This window comes from Podarcis tiliguerta (genome assembly GCF_965153285.1).
Source record: "Podarcis tiliguerta genome assembly, chromosome: 10".
Taxonomy (NCBI): Eukaryota; Metazoa; Chordata; class Lepidosauria; order Squamata; family Lacertidae; genus Podarcis; species Podarcis tiliguerta.
The window spans coordinates 5,988,465-6,015,209 of NC_139543.1; the positions used below are offsets into that span (position 1 = coordinate 5,988,465).

At 42.6% G+C, this 26,745-nt stretch overlaps 1 protein-coding gene across 3 annotated transcripts in view; it reads left to right on the forward strand.

The window, feature by feature from the left end:
• GSAP (gamma-secretase activating protein) overlaps positions 1 to 24,971 on the forward strand; it is a 52,191-nt gene extending 27,220 nt beyond the window's left edge. For all 3 annotated transcript variants that reach the window (XM_083399554.1, XM_083399553.1, XM_083399555.1), the window contains 17 exons: positions 1,004 to 1,096; positions 3,144 to 3,361; positions 3,929 to 3,998; positions 4,365 to 4,447; positions 4,930 to 4,983; positions 5,766 to 5,894; positions 7,255 to 7,307; positions 8,627 to 8,658; positions 10,311 to 10,372; positions 11,388 to 11,483; positions 12,223 to 12,293; positions 13,744 to 13,838; positions 15,568 to 15,687; positions 21,791 to 21,852; positions 23,312 to 23,416; positions 23,673 to 23,766; positions 24,339 to 24,971. In XM_083399554.1, the coding sequence (XP_083255680.1) occupies positions 1,004 to 1,096; positions 3,144 to 3,361; positions 3,929 to 3,998; positions 4,365 to 4,447; positions 4,930 to 4,983; positions 5,766 to 5,894; positions 7,255 to 7,307; positions 8,627 to 8,658; positions 10,311 to 10,372; positions 11,388 to 11,483; positions 12,223 to 12,293; positions 13,744 to 13,838; positions 15,568 to 15,687; positions 21,791 to 21,852; positions 23,312 to 23,416; positions 23,673 to 23,766; positions 24,339 to 24,430 (1,529 nt within the window). In that variant the 3' untranslated portion in view covers positions 24,431 to 24,971. The remainder of the gene's footprint in view (positions 1 to 1,003; positions 1,097 to 3,143; positions 3,362 to 3,928; positions 3,999 to 4,364; positions 4,448 to 4,929; positions 4,984 to 5,765; positions 5,895 to 7,254; positions 7,308 to 8,626; positions 8,659 to 10,310; positions 10,373 to 11,387; positions 11,484 to 12,222; positions 12,294 to 13,743; positions 13,839 to 15,567; positions 15,688 to 21,790; positions 21,853 to 23,311; positions 23,417 to 23,672; positions 23,767 to 24,338) is intronic.
• Positions 24,972 to 26,745: the final 1,774 nt, after the last annotated feature.

Below are 26,745 nucleotides of genomic sequence, written 5' to 3' on the forward strand. Positions count from 1 at the left end.
GAGGTACCACTGTAGTTTATTCACCCATTTACATGTTCAGGCTGCATGGTTATTTCTGTTGGGATACTGCCAGGGAGACAAAGTCCATCATGACTCCACGTCGTCTCCGGACGTCCATCGATCTCCCGTAGACACGCAGTATCAGCAATTAGTGACACGAGCTCCAGAAATAGCTTGCCACATTCCAGAGCTGATGCACGCTCTATCAGCAGATAATGCACACAGCGAAAGATGCACTCAGGAGAGCATATTTACAACTTTATTCAGCGTTGGTCAGAACAAAGAGAAAACATGACTGCCTGCTTCAGTGTCTCCGGCACAGAGAGAGAGAAATGCAAGCAAAGACACAATATAAACTTCGCAGTTTATGTACGCAGACTCTGTGACTCACAAAGCCTGCTCCCTTTTAAGGTGGAACGGAAATATCCTAACATCTTCAAGAGGGGCTTGTATTATTATTATTATTATTATTATTATTATTATTATTATTAAATTTGTATACAACCCTATACCTGCAGCAGTGCAGTCATCTTTCAGCCAACCTGCCCAAGATGGCTGCTTTCTTCCTGCTTCTTATTCCCAGAACCCCTTGCTACTAGACACACAGTTACCCAGGCAACCTTCCATACCCCTGTCTCTGTTCACACCTGAAAGTGGGGAAAGCAGTTCTCTTGCATTGCCAATGGCTCTCAATGGCCTTTCATTGTGTCTTAATGGCCCTAGCTTGGCCAGGTCGTTTTGCATAGGCTAGCCCAGGAATTCCTCTGCAGGTTGTATTCTGCCTGCAGATCCCAAATAATCAAAATCCTACCATTTATTAATTTCTAGGGTTTAGGGGGTCCCCCCTCCAAATCGATAACAATATTTTGAATACAGTAGTTCTGAATAACTCTCAAATAAGCCTGAGCTGTAAGGATAATTAAGTGCTCAAAATTAACAATTCTCTCCTGTTTCCCCCCCAAAAAACCATCTGTATGTTTGGTTGTTGTGAAAACAACTACAGACTATTATGTGGCTGTCTACTTACCTGGACACTTCCTGCATCTTCTCAACACTCGGCATCCTGACCTGATGTGCTATAACTTCTTTCTAGCAGGTACAGTGGATTCTTGTAACAATTAGTTCTGCAGCAGCTTCTCTCAATAGAAAGTCCTTCTGTGTCCTCTTCAGGTGCCTCTACAGAAATGAAACCCACGTGGACAATGCAAAATAGAAAGAACAATGAACTTTAGAAAAATTTCAAAGCAAAGCCTCAAGCTCTCTAGCCAGTGTGTACTGTCATGCTCTTCCCCAGTTTTCTGCACTGGCTCTTTAATGATGAAATTTCGGCAAATTGGCAAAGATGCCATTTACACCACTATGTACTCAGGGCACAGACAGATCATGCCCTGAGGGCATCTTCCACCAGCATATTTTCACCACATATGCCTTGGAGATAAATGGGTGTTTGCACAGGAGAACATCTTGAGCAGGCCCCATTAATTTCAAAAAGGGGTTTGTATGAGAACTACTGAGTTTGACCTTGCAATAATTTGAAAGCAGTGTCTGGGCAGAAATTGCTGAAATGTCCATGAAAATTTGAACGTATGGCAACCCATGTTGGATTTTGGCAAATTTCCAAAACAACGACAACAAAAAACTCAACACTTTTGGCTAAGTTTCACTTTTTGAAATAAGGCAACCCTAGCTTATTCCCAGATAAAATTGTGTCTCCGAACTGCAGCCTCATTGTTTTATCTTCTCATTTTTACTGCATGCTTGCATGGTTCTAGTTTTCTTTTACCTGCTCCCACCCACCAAATATAAAACAAAAACAGGGATGTGATCCTACCTTTTCCTCTTCCAACTGTGAGACAAGCTAGGCAGTTTATGTGGGATATTGCCCCCCACTTTGAAAACATGACCCCACAGGAAGGCTTGAATGGGTTTATGATGAGACGGGAGCTTTAAGTTTCTCTCTCCATGTTGACATCTTGACAAAAATTACCCCTCCCACCCCCCACAAAACTGCTATACCCCCTGAGGGGGGGGGCTGTATTTGGGGGTTCTATGTCAGGTTTTAAATCCTTTTTCATTTGTTATTTGCTTGCCTGGACTTCTCTGTGAGTAAGAGTGGGATATCAATTTAAGAAATAAATATGTAATATAATACCAAGCCATATAGTTGCTAGATTGGGTGGCGTGGATGAGCCCTTCAAATCTGGTGAGCCCTTCATTAGTTTACAGTGGTGCCTCGCAAGACGAAATTAATTCGTTCCGCGAGTTTTTTCGTTATGCAAGTTTTTTCGTCTTGTGAAGCACCACTGCATTTAAACACTGACAACGGCGGGGAGGGGCAGGCGGTACCTCAGGCTCACCTGCGCATTGTCGCCACCGCGCGACGCGGCTGCTGGGGGGCGGCGGGGCTCAGGAGCGCGACTCCAGGGAGAGGCAGGCGCTGGCGGCAACGGCTCTCTGAGGGGAGCGCGCGAGGGGGGTGGGCAGCGGTGCGAGGCACTAACCGTCGGCCGGAAGGTGGGAGGGAGCCGGAGGAGCCGTCAGCCGGAAGGTGGGAGGGAGCCGGAGGAGCGGGGAAGCGAGCGTGCGTGCGTGCGTGCAGTGACCGTCGCCATGACACGAGAGGCAGGGCCGTTTCGTCTAGCGAATCAAGCCCTTAGGAAAATCCGTCTTGCGAAGCACCTAAGAAAATGAAAAACTCTTTCGTCTTGCAAGTTTTTCGTCTTCCGAGGCATTCGTCTTGCGGGGTACCACTGTAATCTAAATACTGTTCATGTGTCATGTGTCATTGCTAGCCTTCTTGGGTCTCGTAGCACAGGAGCCACAACTTTCGAAAGCTCTTAGAATAAAGGCAAACATGTGGTGCCGGGGGTTCCTTCCCTGTCTTGATTCATGTTTTCAGTCACCTAAAGGCAAAAGCATTGCAGCCCTTCTGAGAAATGCCACCAGCCTTACTCACCTGAAAAGCACACCGTATATACCGGACATTAGTCATACAGTGAAGCATGCAAAACGAAGGGTAAAAGTCGCGGGTGTATTATAGGGCTTGTTCCTCATGGAAATTACACTGGGGCACGAGGGGATTTGTATATTTCAATGTGCTGTGTGAAATGTAAACTACTTCTCTGCAACCCTGTGTTATTCAGGTGGGAATGCAAAAATTAATAGCTTGCACACGAAAGCCCTCCTTTCCCCTCTCAAGTCGTTGGTCTTGGATCGCAGCACAGGAAGCATATTTACCGTTGCAATAAACAGGCAGGCCTTGCTGCAGTTTCTGTGGAACAGCAAGTCGGATAACGACAGACTGGCAGCGCTTCACTGTTTACTTCTGCATATTGGAAGCACTAAGGAATTGGAAACCCAGGTGGGAAAAGGATTCATTTTTTTCATGCAGCACAAAGGCGGATGCCATTTTGTGTGTCAAACATAACAGCGCAGTTCCTTTTATTAAGCAAATAGTTGCTAAAGCCATGTGTTCCAATATTGGTGTTAAAAATATGCCGCAATCTGAAAGCAGGAGCCCATATATATGTAGGAATTTTAACCCAGCTCCTACAGAAGTTTAGCTTCGCAACGAGTTTCACTGGCTTGTGCTAAAGTAGGTCAGAACAAAGCCACAATCTGGTTGGGATGGGTACAGTGGTAGAGAGTTGGGGAAAGTAGAAAATGTTCCAGAGATAATCTGCACTCATTGTATAAATTTGCATGCAAAAAATTAGACGACAGTAAGGTTCAGATGATTTGGGGAGACTTGATGGCCAATCAAAATGGCAGGAGGAAGAAGCTTTGTTGCTTGTAGGTTATTTGGAGGTGGCATGTGTTTAGTCTTGACTCAGGAAAGCAAAGCACAGAGATTTAAAGTCCTTATATTTTTACTGTAAACCTTCGCACCTCAATCTTTGCTGACCATTTTATATTCTTACTTTCACAGATTATCCAGTGGATTATAGAGAACGCAGCCACTTGTTTTACATTTGACCCCATACAGGAACTTATCACTGGTAGGTGTTTCTAGGATTGGTGTCAGGCTGGAAGTGGTGTGGGGTCTGTACACATGAGTTTGTTTGCCTAAAAATTCAGAGGTCATAAATCATTAGAGGAGAAACCCATTGGGAGGGGAATTTAAGTCAGGCTGACTAGCCCAAGGTCACTCAGAGAACTTCATGGCTGAGAGAGAATTTGAACCATGGTCTCCTAGGGGCTGGTCCAGCTAATACACCACTCCTTCTGAGAAACCCAAGGAAACCCATGCCGATTCTTCATATCTGATATATTCTTTAAACTCCTGGTATTTTTTGGAGCACTTGCAGGAAATACATTGGAGGTCGCCAAAAGCCTTCATTGAAATGTTCTCTCAATTTTCTCAGCTTCTTTGTACTGGAGAATGTGTCTGAAGGACAGCAAACTGGATAGTGTTTTGCCATATACACCACTCCTGTACTGGAATGAGGTAAGACAAATGCAGAATTGAAGAACTTACCCTTTCTCTTCAGCTAGGATTTAATTAAGAGTCTGTAATCACTCCTCTTTAATATGGCCCCATAATTGGAAACGGGGGTGGTATCAGGCTGCCACTGTTCCTGTGTGGGATTCAGTCACAGACCAGCAAATTTAGGTTGTGCAGTTACAGAGGATGTGTCACTCTTGCACAACAAACCCACGGCCAAAATGGGACTTCCCAAAGTTACAGGAAAATGCACTGAAAAATGTGGGGCAACGGTTGGTTGACACAAAGTTGTCTAACCTCCCTGCAGTTTTTTTTGTAAACAAATTGGGATGAATGCTTAATAAGCAGGTTGTCTTGAAGCAACCTTGAGCACAGAAGAGAAGACTATTACCCTTTTTTTCCCATAACCTGCTATCCAAGTCTCCAGGGAAAATTGGTGCCACATCCCTAGCCTAGATTAAGATCTTGTGTTCTTGTATTTGTAGGATATCCCTGGAATCGTATGCAGAACACACATTATCTCACTACCTGTGTTAAAGGTATGTCTGCATAAGAGACACTTGCTAGCAGGATAGTCAGTTGCATGTTTGTGGTTTTCAGAAATACTTACGTAGGTTTATCTGTATGTGTAACTCATCATATTTTACAAAATTGCCACTAGGGGACACTATTGTTCCACATTGTTTTTCAACAGTTCTATCAAATACTGTCTTGTACTTGCTGCAAGAGGCAATACCTGCAAACTCTGAGACTGAATGGTGCACTAAATGCCTTAAGCATCTGGATTTTGAAATGATTCCAACATTTAGTGTTTTTCAAAGAGTAATATCAGAATTCCACACCCTCATGGATTTTATATGGCAGATGTTCAAGCAGGAGCAGGCAGGATTCAAGGACTATTGTTTGACTTCATATTTCCTTCAGAATCCATGTGAATGTTTCATTCAACATAATTGTTTTATGTTGTACTGATGTGAAAACGTTGAGCATATGTTAAAATTACAAGCAAGGTCACTGCCAAATACTTCAACATGCAACTAAATTGTTGGAGTTAATATCTGAAGATTTAGCATAACCAAACCTACCCTCAAGATTCCCCATCTTCAGGAGAAAAATGATGGTTGCATGTATTTTGTTTCAGTGTATAAACATTTGAACTTAGCAGTTTTGAGGTTAATGTCTGGGTGATGCAAAATTTCTCTATCACTCACTTTAAAGCTCTTTGCATACCAAAGCTAGACTCAGCATGTCTCATTATCTTCTTTTGCTTAACTTTTGTTTATAGGAGGAAATAACTTCTCTGCTCTCTCTCGCTCTTAAGGTACAGAAGTGCAAAGGCTTCTGGGAAAAGCTAGGTTCAAGCTTGGAATGCTCCAGGTGTTTTGACCCACACATGTGTTTCAACAGCAAGCTGCTTAGACTGGAACGGGATAAACTGCTTTCAGATGAGGTAAATGGATCTCAGTAATGAATATTATGGTTCAGACTTTCCATTTTGTCACAGCCAATTTATCTGTATACTGTGTTCCTCACAAGTACATTGTGCTCAAAGTGGTTCATAGGATATATAGAGTATAGTAACCACAATTATAATACATTACTATATAACAACCAGTACAACAATTGCAGTTGATTTAAAAACATATGAGAAGATTAAGTGAATGTAATAGGACGTACCAGTAGACCACAAAACAATATCCAATATCAATGTTATAATCACATTAAGCAGATCATTTAGTAGTTAATAATTCAAAGACCTAACAGTATGATACCACAACCACATCAAGCTAACAGAAAAAGAGGATAAGATAAAACAAAATAACCGCAAGACACTTTAGAGAACTCAAATGTGTAAGTGGATTTGCATATTGATTAAATCACATGACAATTTTTTATGTGAATTGCTTGTTGGCAGAAGTAGTTTTGTAATATATGGTTGCTGTCTTAGAGAAATAACACATTTTTGCACACTCTCTCATTTCTCTTTAACTAAAAACCACCGTTTTGATTGGTAATTGGTTCTGTGTTCCTGAAGAAAGGTTTGTCCTACAGTGAAGAAATAACTGGGCCTTGCTTTGGATTCACGCATTCACTGGTACCTTTAAATGCTCATTTAGACATCTCTTTGTCTAATCCCATTTCAGTACTCCTTTAATCTTCCTTCCAGACAGGTGTGAGTCAGCCTGGGGTGACCAAAGTATTCATTTTGTACACCTGGCTTCTCCTAGTCAGTGCAAGGGCTGGTTCAGGTGTAATGAGCAACCACAGCTTCCCATTCTATGAATTAGCTTACATGAAACTCAGATTCATGCATTTCCCACTATCCTACTGTTGTGTAGCCACAAGGAGATTAGCTCTCCATTGTATCCTAACCTAGGGTACTGTGAGTGGTTAAACTGCAGGTTGTTAGAACAAGACAGAATCAAAACATTGTGTAATGCCCTTGCTTGTTCTGAGACAATGGTATAAACAAGAAGAAAGGTGGGAAGTGGGAAGGGCAAGGCAGGCTTATTCACACTTCTGGAAACCATGTTTTTTGTAACGTCTTGGCCAGCTCAAAGAACATTCTGGGGAGCAGAGGACCCACTTTTATTCTGGGTCACATCCACTGTATTCTGGTTTTCTGGAACTTAACTAAGAACTTCTGAAGCTGTTGCTTGCACAGTTGGAGTACATAATTTGACAATGTAGGTTTCCTGTCTTCCTTCCTTCCTTTTATTTTGACTTAAAATTTTTGTTAGACATTGATAGAATAAAATTGACTGTATCTCATAATGTTCTTAATTCAAGTAATTTACACTTTGATTTAGAGAACTGAAGAGAGCACAATATATACAGAAAGCATGCTTGAAAACGCAAAGAAGTAAGTTGATTTCTGTAATGTTGCTGTTTCCAGAAAGTGAAAGACTGCATTTTAAAGGGTCTGTCTGTTTTTAGTGCGTTTGTGAAATTTAGCTGGAGAACAAGTTGCAGATGCCTCCAAAAAACACTTTGGGTCCTCATGGCGAACAGTCAATGGTCCATTGGTAACCTCAAAGGGTGTGGGTTTCTGCTATCAGGTTAAGCAGGGACACCATCTTGTTGGGACTGAGTTATGTTGGGCTCTCCCCAAAATTTGATCCCATCACTCATGTACCCTGTGACACATGCCACCACCGCTCCCATGTGCAGCAAAAGTTGGCGCCTCTGATGTTGAGTGTTCACCCCTCTTCACTTTCATCAGCACTGGCATTTATGTTGGAGTTCACAGTGTGATGGTAGAGATCCGTGTGACAACTGCTTCTGTATATTCTGACTGAGGCAGGCATCACTTGACACAGAAAGGCCACCCTTATTTTCAGGCTGTCCCCAAGACAAAACAGCATGCCTTGCAGTACTGGTGTATCCGTGGCAGGATTTTTAAGTGTTCCTGGACCACCTGGGGGAAAGTAAGGGATTGGTTCTGTTGTATAGAAGCCTAGTTAATTATGGTAGCAGTATCATTATTTCAAATAAAAATATGGATGGATAGAATGAGGAGTGGTTATTCTGTAGCATATAATAAGCTTTACTGGGCATTAACTAGTGACATATAAACCAGCTGTCTGAGACTAGTTTCCATTTTGAAGAAATGCTCCAGTTTTGTGTTATTAGTATTCAGTGAGTTATCCAGGTTTGGTGTGTGATATAATTCACGCCTTATCCTGTTTTGATTTGCATTTTTGCAAGCTTCCGCCTGTTCTGTTTGTTGGTGTGTGAGCATCTACTCTTGGGTTTTCATTTCTTTCTGCAGCAGAGTTCCTTTTACAGAAAAGTTTTCTTGCGTTTTTTAATTCTTTGTAGCAGCAGCAGCACTCCAGCTGTCTCTTTGTGAAATTCCCATTACAGGAATAAACACCATTTGGTTCTGTTTCTCGGAGTCTTTATTATTTACAAAACATTACACTGGTCATTAATAAAGAAAAAACCAAATAAAGCAACATAATCTATTTCTCTTTCTGGCCATCCGGCCAGAGACCTAATCCTGACTCATTCACATACTCACTTACACTGATCCAGTGTCTTGCTGAACACTGTTTTCAGTTTCTGTTGTGTTTTCATTTCAGAAATCAGTGGTTGTTGTGTAGATTGTGTGTGTTTTCTACATGTTTGAGCAATTCCCGCTTTGAAGCACATTGGTAACATTTTTCTTTTCACTTACAGAGTGTTTTCCAGCCTGACTAAATGGAACACAGGTAAGACTAGTATTCCCTGACGCTGAATGGCTACAAATAGTGATATTCAAATTCCTTCCCAGTGTTCGCTGTAGGCTGACAACTCCCAATTTACATGGGGGTTACGTTCCACACCATCGCATGTGTAACTGAAATCATGTATATTGGGAGCACTTTTGAGAGTCCTACTAGCTTGCAAGGAGACTCCATAGAGGGGCTTTGTTGAGGCTGCTGAGCCTCCCTGCCTAACAGCCGACATGCGGGATAGTGCAGCAACACCCCCCCCCCCCCCGCTTCCCTGCATGTCAGCTGAGTGGGTCAAGGAAGCCATGCTGCCCTTCCGGCTTGTTTGGCTTGCACAACTGACATGCAGGGAAGTGGCTGTGGTGGCTGCGCTACTCCGCATGTCAGCTGTTAAGCGGGGAGGCTCAGCAGCTCCACAAAGCCCTGCTGCCCCTCTGGCTCATGACGAGCCCCCCCCCCCGGCCCAAACAGGATGTCTACTTTGGGCTCTGGGGAGGGTCTCCTTGCGAGCCAGGAAGACTGTTCAGGGTGCTTCCCATTTCCAGAATCCGCTTCCAGGTTCCTGGCACCACGTGTGTGCGTGGTTGCATGCAAATTGTGTTTGTGTAAATGGTGAGTTGCCTGGTACTGTGAATTACACAAATTTGCTGAAGACAAAGTAAGTGTGGGGGGCATTTAATTAAAATGCAGCAACGCTGCTCTAGATTTCTTGGGAGAGGTGCTTGGATGAAAAGATTGCTGTGGGAACTAAGTTTGCAGGCAAATATATTGGCTTCATTCCAGTGGGGAACCCTGCCCCTCTGTATTTTCCTAAATTTGTTTATTTATCGTGGAACTTTTAGTAAAGTGTTCCAAGATCAGGGTGCTGATAGTTACACATAACTTGAAGGTACCATTTGGAAGTACCAAAGTCCTGTCTCAAAGGCACCTGCAAGTTAATTCCCATTATGTTTGGGGGGCCTAAAACATGGGCTGGACTGCTCATTGTGCTTAACGAAGCAAAGTGGCAAGTAAGCAATGTTTTGCTTCTAGGATCCCAACCTACACACCAATAATCATTTGCTCGCCTCTTCAAGCATCCTGTGCCTGCTGTGAGCTATGAATGTCGACTTCAGAACAAAGAGCATTTTGTATTATTTCCCCTGATTTCTCTGGACCTGAGGGCTCTAAAGGGCTTGTGGTGGTTAGAGGGGCATCTTGGATACTACCAGCCTGTTCCTATGTTAGGCTTCTCAGAACTCACTCCAAGTTTTCTCAGGCTTGGGGCGAAGGCAACCCTCAACTGAGCTTACCTTACATAGCCATGCATGGATATTTTAAAAAAATGATAAGGAATTTATTTCCTTATGGAGAAAGACCATCACTCAGTGGTTGAGAACATAATTTGCTCGTAAATGGTCCTGGCTTCAGTGGCCAACATTGAAGGATCCCTCTTCTCCATTCCTGGCAAGCTATAGATGCGTCAATGAGCTGACTCGGTTTAAGGCAGTTTCTGTGTTCCCTGATTATCAAAATGCAGGCAGCATGTTGGCACTACATTCAGAAGCTGCTCAAACATGTGCCCTGTTACCCAGAGGACTCTGATGTATAGCATAGTCCCTGCATAACAACAACATAATATGGCCTCTCCTTCTCTTGTCTAATTTCAGAAGAAAATATGGTTCCTCTCTTCCAGGAAGAAGATTACCAGCAACGGTTGCTAACAGGACTGGTATGTGTTGGCAATAGGTGGCACAAGTTAGTTAAGGAAGGATATTGGAAAATGCAAATGCAAATGTTAGCGTTCAACTTCTTCATGAAGCTCTGTTTTCTTTAGTCGGCAAAACTACTATACAGAAATGCTCACACATTTCCTCAGGTTGAATTTTTCATTGTAAACGGCTCTTAGGTAATCTTCTGATGTTGAATATGAGCTTTTGGACTTCTGAGAAAATACCATGTAATAGCCACTGGCAACCTCCTGCTAAGACCCTCTCTGTTTAGAAGGCTCTAGACCCCAATTTTCACTTCTGGAATTTACATAATAAGTGGGAGTATGGGTTGCATGTGCAGAAAATAAATTGGTTTGCTTATTGTTTCCATGTCACAGGTATATGTGGAGGTCACAAGAATACATAATAGTCTGAAATCTCATAAACCCATTTTTTTCTATACTTATGCAGCATAAGATCATACAATGGGTGGGGGGAGAGGAATGCATTAATTCATTAATTCTATGACTTCAAGTGCTGCATCTGAACTCACCACAGATATCTTCAGTGTGATCCTACTGGACTTCTTTTGTTTTGGGATATTTTTGTACCCAATTTCTTATCTTATAGCGCTGCATTTGAAAATGTATATCCCAGCAATTTTACAAAAACACACGTTGCCATATTTGTAAATTATTTTTTGTTGAGAATTTTCATTAATGGTAATGAATTACACAAAATAACAGTAATGAAAACAAAGAAAAGAAATACAACAAAGAACAACATTGAACCAGGAATAATTAATGCGAGACAAAGCATAAAGAGGACCGTGGATCATAGAGTCCTAGATCATAGAACTGTAGAGTTAGAAGTGACCTCGAGGGTTGTCGCAATCCCCCATCCAATTACGACTTGTGGCTAAGGCATATAGACTATTGCTTGCTTTATAAAACCAATCTTAACTGCCTAGGAGCACCCCTCCCCTTGTTCTCCTCTTTAATATTAGAATTGTAAGTTACTGGTTTGTATTTTCAGATGGTAGCACAGTTGAAGGATCATCTCACAAGGCACCTGCAGCATGTTGGCAAAAAGAAGATTGACCAAATAGCTGTGGATTATGTTTCGAAATCGGTCAGTTCTTTTTATATATCTGTATATAAAAGTAAAACAATCTTTTACAGCAAGACATCATTTTGTCCCTTTAGAATGTGTGTGTTGCTGTCAGGCCTCACCATTTAACCCGTGAGACTATATCCCCCAAACAGCACTCACCTGCCCTGCACTCGACATCCCGTGTGATGGAGAAGCAGCAGGATGGGCGCCAGGACTGAACTTCAGCTGATGGGCAGGGGAGTTCAGTCCTGCTTGGTTTGGCTGCACCAGACAGTTCCCTATGGGGAACTTACTGGCGCACCCAAACATTGTGGAGAAAGCAGGATTAAACTCTCTGTTTAGCAGCTGATAGTCTACTCCTCCTTGGTTCAGGTGCGTTGGCAAGCTCTTTGACCACATTGGCTGGGCCACCAACTCTACCCAGAAAGCTGCTTTCACATACAGCACATGTTGTTGGTCCAGTTACAGCATAGTCCTATGAATGTTACTCGGAAATCACAGAAGTTTCATTTGAGTTCAGTAGCGCTTACTCTAAAGTAATCGTTCATGGAACTGGTCCCCTGCAGAGCAATCCCGAAGCATGTTTACTCAGAATTAAACTATACTGTGCTTAATGAGGTTTCAGCCATAGTAAATGATTTTAATCTGCTTAATTGTAGTGATGCCTGGTGAATAATTGTGAGAATTTTGAGAATAAGTTAGAAAATTGGAAATTCTTGTATATAAGAATTCAAATATTTTCCCCTCCCCTTTCTAGCTGGATCTAATATGCTTGATAATGGAGAACGTTTGGAAGAAATATAGTCTTGGTCCCTGGATCTTCTCATGGTAAGTAATTATTTTCCATTAAGTCACAATAAGTTCAATAAAAAAGGGAACCCCCATAGTGGTAAGACAAAAGCTGAAAAGAGTGTTGTGTTTTTTCTTTGGGGTGGTGAGATTGTGTCATGATTACCTGACTCCACACATGGTAGACTTGCTAAGAACATTGATCAGAGCTTTATATGCATAAAGGTCTATTTAATCTTTTGTTATGGCCTGTGACAAATTCATTCAACATGTTCAACAATACAAGACACAAGATTTACCCACCCAGGAAGAATGGCAGATGAAGCTGATGGACTACATGGAATTGGCGGAAATGACTGGCAGAATCCGGGACCAGGGAGAAGAGTCGGTGGAAGAAGATTGGAAAAAATTCAAAGTATATTTACAGAAATACTGCAAAATTAATGAATGTTAGAAGAATGCTGGAATGAAGTTATATCGTTTTAGTAGAAATGTTATAACGAATTAAGCAAAAACTGATTGTTAATGGGCCAAAGTGGAAAATTTAAAGTTAGATTGTGTTAAGATAAATTATAGAACAAAAAATTGAGAAAGATGGAAAGGATTTGCTGAAATAGCTAATTGAACTAGAATACAAAAAAAGGAGGTGTGAGGAGGTCAATGAAACAAGTAAATGAAAGGTAAAGATATGGAAATTGGATGTGTTTTTAAATGTTTTTTGTTGTTGTTTTGATGTATTTTTTTGTTTTCATTTTTATCTTTGAGGTATTGTTTGTTAAATTCTTCATTGTTTTTCTCTTTTTTTCTTTCTGTAACTATTAAACTTCTAATAAATATTATTAAAAAAAAACATGTTCAACAATACATAGTTCTGTTTATGAAATGCCACAAAATGTAATTATTCTACAACTGTTGCTTTAATTTTTAGACTGAAATGCTTATGTTCCAGTTTAAGCATCAGAAGGGTCATTTTAGACATAGCATTCCTTACTACGTAATACATGGTTTGTGAGGTCAGAAATGGGTGTCAAGTCTTGTATTGTATTAAGGGAAACTGAGGCACTTTTGTTACAGGTCGGTAGCCATGTTGGTCTGCCGTAGTCGAAACAAAATAAAAAAATTCCTTCCAGTAGCACCTTAAATGGTTTTATTATACTCTTTCCTGGGATTACTTGTCAATGAAGAGAAGGCTAAAAGTATTTTAGATGCATAAACAGGTTTGCAAACTCCTTCATTGTCTTGCACACTGGCTTTGACATGGAGATTCTGACCTAATGTCCCAGCCAGTAAACTGATATTAAATTAAATCAGAGATCCCTGTTTTGGAAAAAACTGGTTAACAAAGCAGGTTCTCCAGATTGCAGCTGGCTTGCAAGAGGAGGGGTGAGCATATGGGATATGAAGCTGGACTATGAATAATGAAAGGAGTTCAGGGAAGTATGTGAATTTGCCGTTCTTACGTTCCATGCTGTTCTTATCTTTTATGCAGTAGGCAGGAAGGAAGATTGGATGAGATGGTCGTATTCTGTATCATGTGTCAGATTCTACAGGCCACCAGTGGAATGTGCCTGCCTTTGCCTCCTGGTAAGTCCTAGGACAGTCAAGCTGTGTGTTCCATTCATTTAGGCAGGGAGAGCCAAAATGATGTACTAATTATGGTCAGTAATGGACTGGAGACCTGCATTTGAAGTTCCCGCTCAACTGTGAGGCTGATCATCTGAACTTTGGGCCAATCTCTCTCTCTCTCTCTCTCTCTCTCTCTCTCTCACTCTCACTCTCACACACACACACACACACGCACATCCTGACATACCTCCTTGGGGTTGTTGTCAGAGTGTAATTTTGTAGGAGTGAAAAGCCATATGTACCCCACCCTCAGCTTCTTGTAGGAAAGGGAGACATATAAAAGTCATAGTGCCCCTTTGTGGAGGCTAGCTTTCTTCAGTCCCCACGTGTGTCTGTATACTGAGGAAACTTTAAATACTGAGTTTTTAATATTTGTTGTTTAGTACAGTGGTACCTCAGGTTAAGTACTTAATTCGTTTCAGAGGTCTGTACTTAACCTGAAACTGTTCTTAACCTGAAGCACCACTTTAGCTAATGGGGCCTCCTGCTGCTGCCGTGCCGCCGGAGCACGATTTCTGTTCTCATCCTGAAGCAAAGTTCTTTAAAAAGTGGCGCCCACCTTGTGGAACGCCCTCCCATCAGATGTCAAAGCGATAAATAACTACCTGACATTTAGAAGACATCTTAAGGCAGCCCTTAAGATGTTCAGGGAAGTTTTTAATCTGTGATATTTTACTGTATTTTTTGTTTCTATGGAAGCCGCCCAGAGTGGCTGGGGAAACCCAGCCAGATGGGCGGGGTACAAATAATAAATTATTATTATTATTATTATTAACCTGAAGCACTATTTCTGGGTTAGCGGAGTCTGTAACCTGAAGTGTATGTAACCCGAGGTACCAGTGTACAATAATTTATATCTTGCCCTTCAGGATACAGATCCTGCCAAGGCAGTGATAAAATCCCAATAAAAAACTGTAAGTCAGCATCTTTCCTACCAGGCAGTTGCGAGAGGGGACTCTGTGGGGCAGGCAGAGCTGGAACGGATCCTTGGCACTACCTTTGCTTCCTCCTGTGCCCCCCCCCCCCCAGCCGCCTTCATGTCAAGATAAGGGGTTCTTATCTAGCGGTAGAAAAAATCAAAACTAACAGGCGAGCATTGATTTGAATTTGTCCTATGCCATCATCCATACACCATTATAAGAAATATTCCTGGTGTACAAATAATGTTGGCAAATTGCAACCCCATGGAGGTGGTGAATGCTGCTTCCATAACCAATTCACCTTCATGAGCCACTGGGCGAATCTTATTCTGAGCAGGGAAGATTCAGAGGAGTTATCCACGGAAAGAGGAATTGTCCTTATGATGTTGACTACGCTGTAGCTTTCTGAGAAGCCGCTCTGGAGGAATTTCCTAACACTGATCTGTACCCATGCTGCTTGGCAGTTTCACAAAACAGCAAGGGGTTTCTTATCTGAGCCAATAGACTTGGGCTGTTTTTCAATCCAATAAAGAATGTTTTTGCCAGAGAACTTGGCTAATCATCTTGTCACTTGTGTGGCCATTAGAGTAATGGTGTAACCCGTTACTTATTTTTACTCAGAGTTGATCCATTGAAATTAACAGACAGGACTAAATTAGGTCTATTAATTTCAGTAGGTTTGCTTAGTCAAACCTCACCCAGCATTTCTGAATAGGGTGTTTGCTTTGCTTTTGCTGAGGAATATTTCTCTCTCTCTCAAACTGCAGGATTTCATACTCTGCATATAGCGCTGGGCATCCGATGTCTACCTTTGCACGCACTCTTGCATTACATTGACCACGGAGTGCTACATTTGACGGAGAAGTGCGTAATGAAACTTTTGAAAGGTAAGATGGATTTTCCATATCCCATCATTAACTATTTGCTAGCAGCTCTGAATAGAACACTAGAACCGTAACAACTGTTATTTGGAAATTAAGTCTCCCTCTCCTACGCGAAAGCGATGGAAGCTGGCATCACGCCGTGCCCTAGTATGTAGATTTGTTATTTGGGATGGCATGCAGGAGAGAGTCTTGAATTTCCACTGCCACATACATACCGTATTTTTAGTTCCATAGGACGCTCCGTCCCATAGGACGCATCTAGTTTTTTGGGGGGGAAATAAAAGGAAATTTTTTTTCCTTTATTTCCCCCCCCAAAAGCAGGTCGGGGAAACCGAACCAGGTTGAGGAACAGCGGGATGGCGGCGCTGCGCCTCCCTGCTGTCCCCCGAGCTTGTGGGGCTGGCCGATGTCTGCCCGGTGCGAGGGGAGCTCTGCTTCAGGGTGCCCTGCCCGCCGGGCGGCAGGCTGCTATCCACAGCGTGGGGAGCGCTGCGGGGAACTCCTGGAGGGCTCCCCACGCTGCGGATGTCTGCCCGGCGTGAGGGGCGCTCTGCTTCAGGGCGCCCCTCGCGCCAGGCGGCAGGCTGCTACCCGCAGCGTGGGGAGCCCTGCTGGGCTTCAGGCTTTCGCTGAAGCTTGGAGAGCGAGAGGGGTCGGTGCGCACTGACCCCTCTCGCTCTCCAGGCTTCAGGAAGACATCCACAGCCTAGGCAGCCCTGTGGGAGGTCCCGCAGGGCTGCCTAGGCTGCGGATGTGTTCCCGAAGTGCCGGGCACTCTGCTTTCAGGGCACCCGACGCTCCGGGAAGCAGGCTGCTATCCGCAGCCTAGACATCCCTGCGGGACCTCCCACAGGGCTGCCTAGGCTGCAGATGTCTTCCTGAAGCCTGGAGAGCGAGAGGGGTCAGTGTGCACCGACCCCTCTCGCTCTCCAAGCTTCAGCGAAAGCCTGCATTCGCCCCATAGGACGCACCCAGATTTCCCCTTCATTTTGGGAGGGGGAAAAGTGCGTCCTATAGGGCGAAAAATACGGTAGCACAAACTTCAGTATGAAATGAGGCCTGCATGTCTCTGTCTCTGTCTCTGTCTCTCTCTCTCTCTCTCTGCGTGTGTGTGTGTAAATAAACAAATATATGCCCATATAAGTGGGTCTGGTGTGTTTTTTTTAAAAGAGGATGTGTACCAAAAAGAGTTGGATTTTGGTTCACATTAAACTTTCCAGAGGGGCAGGACATGAGACTAAGATTCACTCCAGTCTTTCACGTCTCTTCATCCTCTTGTGTTCATAGCATTGATAGAGAGATGGCCGGAAGGGTAGCCTCAACAGAAGTGTCTTGCCGTCTTGCCTCACCTCTCATAGATTGTGGTCCACGAACGTTTATGCCTCATTAATTTGTTATTCTTTTAAGACGCCACAAGACATTTTATGTTATCTCTGCAACATTTAAGTTCAATTCAAATGTTTCAGCTGCAACAAAGAACTTCGTAAATTGTGGGCAGAAATATTTGATTTTACTGAATTCATGCTGATAGAAGAGCGTAGAAAGGAGAAAATTTTGTGTTAGAATGGTATTCAGCTGGTATTTATTAGGGGAGGAGGCATCGTCCCGACAACCATGAAACATCTAAGTTGACTGAACTAATCGTCTGTTCCGCCTTGGAAGTGTGGGCTTCTAAACTGTGAAACAGCCTGGAGGGACTGGTGTTTTGGTTCCTCATTAGGATTTTGAAGAAGTTTGGTTAACAAAATTCTCTCCTGAACAAATTCACTCTCTTGTGTTTTGCCATGATAAAGAGATGCTATGATTTGTAGAAAGATCAAATATTCCAGTTTTTAAAAGTTTTATGTTTTATTATTCTGAAGGTCATCATACTTAAAGTGTTTGCATCGGACCAGAACTGCATGTGATGATGATCGAAACAGCACCCTCTTATTTCTGTAATTTGTTGTTAAGGAAATGTGTGACATCATGTGATTACATCATGTGTTTTTCCCTTAAACATTATGGGTTGCTGCTGGAGAAATGCACAGCAAATAGGTTGCAGCACATGTTTTTGCAGCTACAGACTACAGCGAGAGCAGATGTACTTTTTCAGTGTCAACTGCGTTTGGCATTTAAGAAGCAGTTGTTTCAATGTAACTGGACTTTCTTTTTCTTTTTTCTTTAACTTTTTCTTGTAGCTGTATAAAAATTTGGTCCCAGCCACTTAACTTGAAAGTATTATTTTAATAAAAAGGTAAAGGTACCCCTGACCGTTAGGTCCAGTCGCAGACGACTCTGGGGTTACGCGCTCATCTCGCTCTATAGGCTGAGGGAGCCAGTGTTTGTCCTCTGACAGCTTCTGGGTCATGTGGCCAGCCGGACTAAGCCGCTTCTGGCGAACCAGAGCAGCGCACGGAAACGCCGTTTACCTTCCTGCCGGAGTGGTACCTATTTATCTACTTGCAGTTTTTTGGCGTGCTTTCAAACTGCTAGGTGGGCAGGAACTGGGACCGAACAATGGGAGCTCAGCCTGTCGCAGGGATTTGAACTGCTGACCTTCCGATCGGCAAGGCCTAGGCTCTGTGGTTTAGACCACAGCGCTACCTGCTTCCCTTGTTTTAATAGTAATGCACAAATAGGGTTATATATTAGAAACGTTATTGTAAAATCCTGTGTTGAATTCATGGTAATATGCAATCAGGCAATTACATTAAAATTATATTTGAGAGAGGATTTGCTCAAACTTATTTAGATCGTGAGCTAAGGAAACTGAGATTTAAAACGTTGGTTTAATAAGTTGTCTTGCTTACAAGCTGTTTTGAGGGGGGCAGGGTTGATAGCAAAGGACAAATATACCTTTGGATATGAATATACATTAATAAAATCCCCATTAAGACACATTCTGCATACTGTCCTCAGTGCAATTCAAGGCCATCTTTTCTTAAAGAAGTGGAGGGTATTCTTTAGCCCGCACAACATTACATGAAAATCTGGATCAGTTTTCTATATAAATCTGGTTTATTTGCGGTACAGGCTTGGGTATTCTGTTTGTTTTGAAGCTATGCCTTGGTTTCCACCCTTTTGAAAAGCTAAGCTCTAGTTCTTCGTAGCTAAAGCTCCAGATACTCTGGGATGAAACCAGTTTTCTGGATAACTTCAATTGGACGCCTGGGTTGGGTGCAGAGTCTGACTTGGCTGCCCTTTATAAAGGAAGACCTGTGTTGGGAGACAGACAAAGGAATGTGATGCTGTTGGTTTTCTTTGATTTTGCAGCAGCATTTGATACTATCAGCCATTATACCCTCCTGGTTCGACTGCCAAAGCTAGGAGGGAGATTGAATGCCTTGTAGGAGTTCTGCTTCTGTTAACGCGTTTCGCCTACTTGGATAAGATTAATTGGTTAATTTTCACGAAGGAAAAAACGTGCAAGTTCGATGGCCTCTTTTATATTTATTGTTTAGAATTCCTGGTTGTAAGTGTCATTTTTAATCCTCTTTTCATTCCGAAAGTCTCACTGAGTGAAATATGTCTATGTGTGTTCATAATGCAAGTCACATTCTTTCTCACTACTTTTATATGATAGCTGTAATTATCACTGCTGAGTGAATACTATATACAGGCTGAGTGAATACAGGTGGGGTCCAGAGCCTGCCTTTCCCCACTATCCCCATTGGGAGCAGTCCTACGGAGGACTAAGCAGGGAAGGGCTGGTTGCAAAAAAATAAGGTTCTGCTATGGCTGGCGGTAGGGACGCGGGTGGCGCTGTGGGTAAAACCTCAGTGCCTAGGGCTTGCCGATCGTATGGTCGGCGGTTCGAATCCCCACGGTGGGGTGAGCTCCCGTCTTTCGGTCCCAGCTCCTGCCCACCTAGCAGTTCGAAAGCACCCCTAAGTGCAAGTAGATAAATAGGTACCGCTTTATAGCGGGAAGGTAAACGGCATTTCCGTGTGCTGCGCTGGTGCTGGCTCGCCAGATGCAGCTTTGTCACGCTGGCCACGTGACCCAGAAGTGTCTCCGGACAGCGCTGGCTCCCGGCCTCTTAAGTGAGATGGGCGCACAACCCTAGAGTCGGACATGACTGGCCCGTACGGGCAGGGGTACCTTTACCTTTTTATGGCTGGCGGTGCCATCCCCAAAGAGGCTGTAAGCCAGGTGGGAAACAGTTCTCTAACCCTCACCCATGGTGACAGCCTGATATGTTGGGAATCTGAGGTGAGAGAGACATGTAGTGGATGTTTCCCCCAGTTCCAGTCACCACACAGAGGCATCTTAAGGTCCAAAATAGTTTACTGCTGCAGAAGATAAGGCTTCAGTAATACAATTCCAGACAGTGATATGTGCATACAGCTTGTAGGCTTTGTAGCTACAGATACAGATATATACAAGTACAAAGTATCTCTGTTGTTCCAGCACTTCAAGACATAACGCACATGCATAACACTCATGCTTCCAGTCAGACTCACCCACTTCACAAGACTGATTCCAACACTGCAGCACAAGACCCCAGACCCACTGATGTGCCTCGATCACTTAGATAAGGGGCACTGGGCTGTTGCCATAGCAACTGGCTTGGCTAACCTTGCAGCTGTTGGCTTACCTTATTGATGGGGTGATTTGTTCTCATGAAGGAAATTAACCTCTTCCACCATGTCCAGTTCCTCCAAGAGGGTAGAGGGTCAGTTTGGTTTGGTGGGATTCCCCCTTGAGTGATAGACAAAGGGAGAACTGTTGAAGTGGACTTATTGTTTTCCTCATGACTGTGTGGGATGTGCCCCTTACTGAGATTTAGTTTATTATCTGTGGCCCCATTCTTCTAGTTTTATGTGGTGATATTGAATGATTGTACTGAAATTTGTCTGGGTGGGCAGGTAGCAGGGAGGTGCAAAAATGCTACAGTGATCCAGAGCCCACAGGCACAACATTGTATGAAATTTGTGTATGCTAATTTATATGCATATAGAGAAACAATTACTAGAACTCTATTTCATGCAAGGCAAGATAGTTACTTTTCCTGTCCTAATCACCAGATAATATCTTCACATGTCGTCCAGATCTGTTCAATTAATTACCCCATTACCCACAATTAATTTTCTGTCCTGATCCTCCTCCAAAATCAAATTCTCTTCAGTTACCTCCATTTATCACATCATTATCCCTCTAAATTGAATGAAATTCAGTTCAAAATAAGCAGGAGGCACATCATGGTTCCCTTTGGGTGGTGGGAGGCAGATCTGTACTGAGGTGAGGTGGCTACGGGTTCTCGCTCAGAATTTTTTAAACCTTGCTGAAGCCAAAAAGCCAAAGTGGCAGCAGGTCCGCCATTGCTACATCTCATGTGCTGTGATCCGAAACCGCGAATGCCCCAGGGAGAAGGGAAATGACTTTGTTTCGACTTCTTTTTCAGAGACGTTATATTTTATAGCCATTTATTTTTCCATAGAATGTTCCTTCAAAAGGAAATGAAAATATTACAGCGGTACCTCGGTACACAATCAATTCTGGGAAAAAAAAATTCGAATTCCGAAATGTTTGATAACCAAGGCGCAATGGGCAGTCAGCAAATTCCATTGAGAAAATGGAGAAATGCGCCTCGGAAGCTGTTCGGCTTTTGAGGTGTGTTCAAAAACGGAAGCATTCACTTCCAGGGTTTTGGTGTTCAAAAACCGAAATGTTCAGCTTCCGAGATGCTAAAAAACCGCGATTCCACTGTATTTCACTTCTTCCCAGCGGCGTATGTTGTTTCTGTGCAGCAAAAGGAAGGCAGCCCTTCCTGCCCGCTTCCATTTCCTCACAGAACTCTAGCCCAATGGTTGCCGTTCATTTGATTTTGAACTGATTTTAGAATGAATTGATTTTAGAATGCTGTATTACTTTACTGTTGTTAGCCGCTCTGAGCCCAGCTTCAGCTGGGTAGGGTGGGATATAAATAAATTATTATTATTATTATTATTACTTATTATTTGCGTAAGAGTGGCTACAAAAAAAGAAAGCAAACGCTTGCATAAGGGAATAGGATATGATTAACTTTTTAAGTTAGTGCCACTTGGAGTAAATGTAGCTGAATGAGGGTTCGTATAGTCAGTTACCTTTTTCCTTTCTTTTTCTCGTATCCTTTTGTTTTCAGAGCTGGATAACACCGAAAAGAATGAAAAGCTCAAACTGAGTATCCTCATAAGGCTTCCTGAGGTAACTGGGTGATTTATTTGTTCCGTGTTAAATCTGTTTGTGGGGGACATACGTGTTATTGATTAAGTCAGCCGTACTACTTTTATTCCATTAAAAGGTTAACAATTTCCCAATTTGGGAAGTGGGGCTTAGAGGAGAGTGATCTGAATAACTGTAAAATAGCCACTTGTAGAATGTGTGTCAAAAGCTTATCATGGCTTACTGCCATAAGGTAATGAGAAAACAACACTGAGTCCTGGTAATTGGCTTTTAACAGGGGAAATGTTTTAAAATGGCATGGACTGAAAGCCAGGCAGTGTTGTCTCTGGCCATTGATTCACTTCTGCAGAGCCAGTGAGACAAGATCTCCATTTGAACGTTAAGTCAAGCCAAGATTTAGTGTGGACAACCAAGGTGAGATTGTGACCACTTTGCTTCTGTCCAGCGACTGCGCTGAGCTCAGCCATCAGTCAGCTTTGTAGCTTTGTATGCTGTCTGAACTTGGGCTTGTAGTTTTGCATTCCTTTCTATAGGCTGCCATGTCTATTTCAAGAAACAAGAAGGGCTAATTGAACTTCCTTACAGAAAGGGGTTCTTTATTTGGCTGCATGGCAAAAACAAAGCTGGTTCTGTCTTCGCTACATTTTGTTTTAGGGAGTGGAAGGAGTCCTCTGAATGGCATTCCTTCAGGGGCTGCAGTGTTGCATCTTAAGTCCTCATCAGCCTTAGGGTCAGAACTCTTCAATTACACTTTAATTTAGGTTTGGAGCCAGAACTAATATTACTTTGCCTCTTTTGTTGTATGTAGTTTATTAGGAACATTAATCTTTTGTCCCCTTTTGACACTTGTCTCTTGATTCAGTTGCCCTGATGATTTCATTGGTGAATTGGTAGGGAAGAAGCCATTATACAAAAAGTAATGGATGCAGCTACCTGGCATTTAACAGGGCAGAGCTTTATGGGATGGAAGCAGACCATTGCAGACCCTCTGCTAGGCTGCATTTGACCTTTTGGGCACTAGCTGAAGAATTCTGGAGTCTAAAGAACGCTGTTGACCACATTGTACAAGCAGGATTTTCACTATGGTGGAGAAAGCACGTCATTTGCTATTAGAGCTACATTTCTTGTAGCTTGATTCAACTGGTTCGTGTCCTGCCCTCCCGATCAGGAGAAAACAAGCTTGCTCCATCTTCCATGCGACAGCCTTTTAGATATTTGAAGATGGCTATCATGAAGCCTACATCTGAAATTGTGGCTTGTGCTATTATTGTTTATTAATAATTATTATTTGGGCAGAATAAGGCTGCAGTCCTAACCCCAGTTACTTAGGAGTAAACACCATTGAACTTGGTGTGACTCATATCTGAGTAGATGTGGTTTAGGACTGGACTGCAGTGTAAATTAATCATCATCCAAAAAGGAACAGATCAATGCTGCATTGCCCTTTAGATACCTAACCTTATTTTATTTTGTCTTATAGGCAATTGGTCGTAAGGTTAGTCAACTCTGGAATCACCCTGTAAGCACCAACAGTATTGCAAGGAACTATGTTAAACTCTTGCTTGAGAAACTCAGCAATAAACAGGTAAGCATTTTGGGATTAAACCTCAACTTGAAGTTGTTGTGATTCTTGTCCACATGGAAATTTGCAAACCTCCATTTGCTTGAGTGGAACACCAGTTCAGAAGTTTGGAAGACAGAAGTGTCTTAGTCTAAATGGCGTAGCAGGAAAGTGGGGAAGAGAGATGAGGGGATCTGGATAAATTGAGTCTTAGAAGTTAAAGGGCTTTGCTGTTATTCCTAGTATTAATCCAATACTTAAAATGCATTTTCCTTCACAGTACAGTATGCTAGTTATGGAGAGTTTGTCACCTCAAATAGAGTTTCTTCCGCTTAACTACTTGGTCAATATGCTGGCAGAGGTGGAGAGTCAAGGTAATTATACTCCTGCAGTTTTCTACCTAAGTTCCTTGATGGTTTAAAAACGCATCTCATCTTGCTATTGCCATGTTGTTCTGGGGTTCACATGCACCTTGCTGGAATATAGAATTATTAAGCCCCAATTTGCAGCTTCCTTAATGCTAATTAGTGGCAAAATTATTCTCCCCTCTCCTCCAAAAACCACATTTTTATTGAATGTTGGTTACATATTAATACACCAGAAAAGCAGGTAAGCAGCAAAACAAAATTATTGTGGTACGCTTGTTAAACACTTTATAAAATTCATCAGTGCCTGATGAAACTCACACATTTCAGATGAGGCACTGTGTCTGCTGAGAAGCTCCTTCCAGATCACACTGGTTCCTTACAGAACCTCACCTTCCTCTTTCGCGTCTGCTGCCGTGAGAAGCAACCATTGTGCTGCATTGTGCTCCCGTATGCCAGCCATGTGACATGAGTGGGGTTTTTTTAGGAGTGCTAAAAAACAAATTGTGCTTTTTCCGCATTTGTATCCACCAGCGTTAACTATAAGCCTCTCAAATTCACGCCCTTTGTATCCTTCCTAGGATGGATGACTTCTGCGGCACAGGAAAACATGAATGCAAGATGTGTGGAAGAGTTGGCACTGAAGCACACGACTCTGCTCTTAGGTCTTTAGTGAAACTTATCGAAAGCGACCTTCTTACCTCAGCTGCATCTCAGCCTTGCTATGTCTGCTAGTGACATGTACTGATTCAGGAGAACTTCTGAAACTTCCGCTGACTACTTAGAGAGAGTTCAGTATAATGACACAGTGACTTTCAGGTACCTACATGGAATTACAAACTTATGCTTAATTTGCCTGCTACTCCAGTTCAGATTCTGGCAAATAAATTCTGAATATGGAGTAACTAACAGATCAAAAAGAAACCGGCAGCTGTTGTACACTGATGTATAATGGGATCAATTTATGAACTTGGGAAGTATGAATAAAATAGCTCTCTGTAAATAATGGGAATAAATGTATAATTTTGAAACTTAATATATCCTTGCTTATGTAAAATGTCATCTTTCTTTTGTATATTTTGCTACAATCATATGAAACTTCTGCAAGGCAACAAAATTTCAACTGGGGCATATTTATATCTGTATTCTCCCTTAGCAATCAGTGGGTATGATCCACTTTTAAGTTAAGCAGTATTAAAGCTTGTTGATATTGATGTGAGAGGTGATTTGCATTTAAATCAGTAGGACGGGGAATGTGTCTCTTGCCGATAGATGTAGATCAAGTGTCAGTGCGAAAGGAAATAGTTGCTATCAAAAAAGTCATGCATCTCGCTCTTGCTTCTCACCTACTTTTGTAAAGCACTAGGCTTCTCTGTTTGTTTTCTTAGCTGTGAACAGCAACAGCAGTAGAAAAGTTGGATTCCAATCAGGAACATTTTCAGTTTCCTACATGCTGGCATACCATTAAACTGATGTCATTTTCCTTGCAGCTACAAAAAAAAACCCCTGTTATCTAAGTGTTTGACTTATAGTGAACAAAGACTTCTTCCACATATTTAAGTCACACTCTGCATACTTGAATGTCCTATTCCAGTAGGATGGAACTATAATTGATTGTGGAAAAACTGCAGCTGAAATTTATTCCATCAGAGTGCTGGGTACTAAAGTCTTTTTAGTCAAAGCATCATTTTAAACAGGTAACTGTTTTGCTATATAAGCCTAATGGGTAGTACCCAACTATGTCATGGTCTACCTAAGCCCATTACTTCATACTCAAGAGTAGTCCCACTGAAATGAGTCACAAACTATGCAACAGGATTAAAATATGTGTGGGATTCAGATCTAGAAAGCGGAGGAGTGCAAAATATTGTAAAGAGTACTTCAAAGGGATCGGGGGCTTCTTCAAGGTTAACATGAATCAAAGTGGGAATGCCTGTTTTGTCTGGCTCAGAAATCCAGACATTTAAAAAAAGCTGTAGAAAAGTGAAACTGCGTCTCTAAGTTTAACCAGGATGGAGGAGGGGGAGAGGGAACAACGTTGAAAAATTGCAACTTAAGTCTCTAGCTTAAGCGCCAGCAGCTGAAGAGGGGGCAGTGGTGGCTGGACTGGAAGGTAGAGAGGACAACCGTGGCTGGAGTCAGGGACATTGACAGGCACAGGCAACTGATGCTACTTTCTCCCCCACCTCCTTCCTCCTGAGGTCTAAAATGCCAACCCTGAGGCTCGGGAAGAGGAAGCTGACAGCCGTGTCACCTTCTGGATTGGTTGTCTGTAAGAAGACAGGCAGGTAGGGCTGGCTGAGGGCAGACTGAAGTTGGGGAGGGGGCCAGTGCCTCATTTGGGGGATCTCCTTAGTGGCTGACAGGTTTAGACTGTAATTGACAACACACTCTAATCTTTGTGGCTTATGGCCCTCGTATTTACGGGACCGCCTCACCTGGTATGGCCCGCAGAGGACATTAAGGTCCATGAATAAGCATAGTTTAGAGGTCCCGGGCCCTAAGGAAGTCAGATTATCCTCCGCCAGGGCCAGGGCCTTTTCAGCTCAGACCTGGTGGAATGCTCTGTCCTATGAGACCAGTGCCCTGCAGGATTTAACTTCCTTCAGCAGAGCTATTCCGCCTGGCTTTCAATTTGAACTTAGCCTGATCTTTTATTCCCCTTACTTCCCTCCCCCTCTCCTTTTTATGAAGACTACCCGCTCTGGGATCCCATAGCTAATTCTCCTCTGGTCTCCTCGCTGGCCCAAATAGGACTAATTTAGCTAGCTAGCCCTGGTGATAATCTAATGTTTATTGGATGGGTTTTCCCCCTAAACTGATTTTTGAATTCTGAATTTAATGTTATTCATGTTTTATACTATATTTTATGCTGTTTTTTTCATGCATCAATTAAGTGTTTCAAATTTGTTGTTAGCCACCCTGAGCCCGGTTTTCTGAACCAGGAAGGGCGGGGTATAAATAAAAATTTATTATTATCCTGCTCTC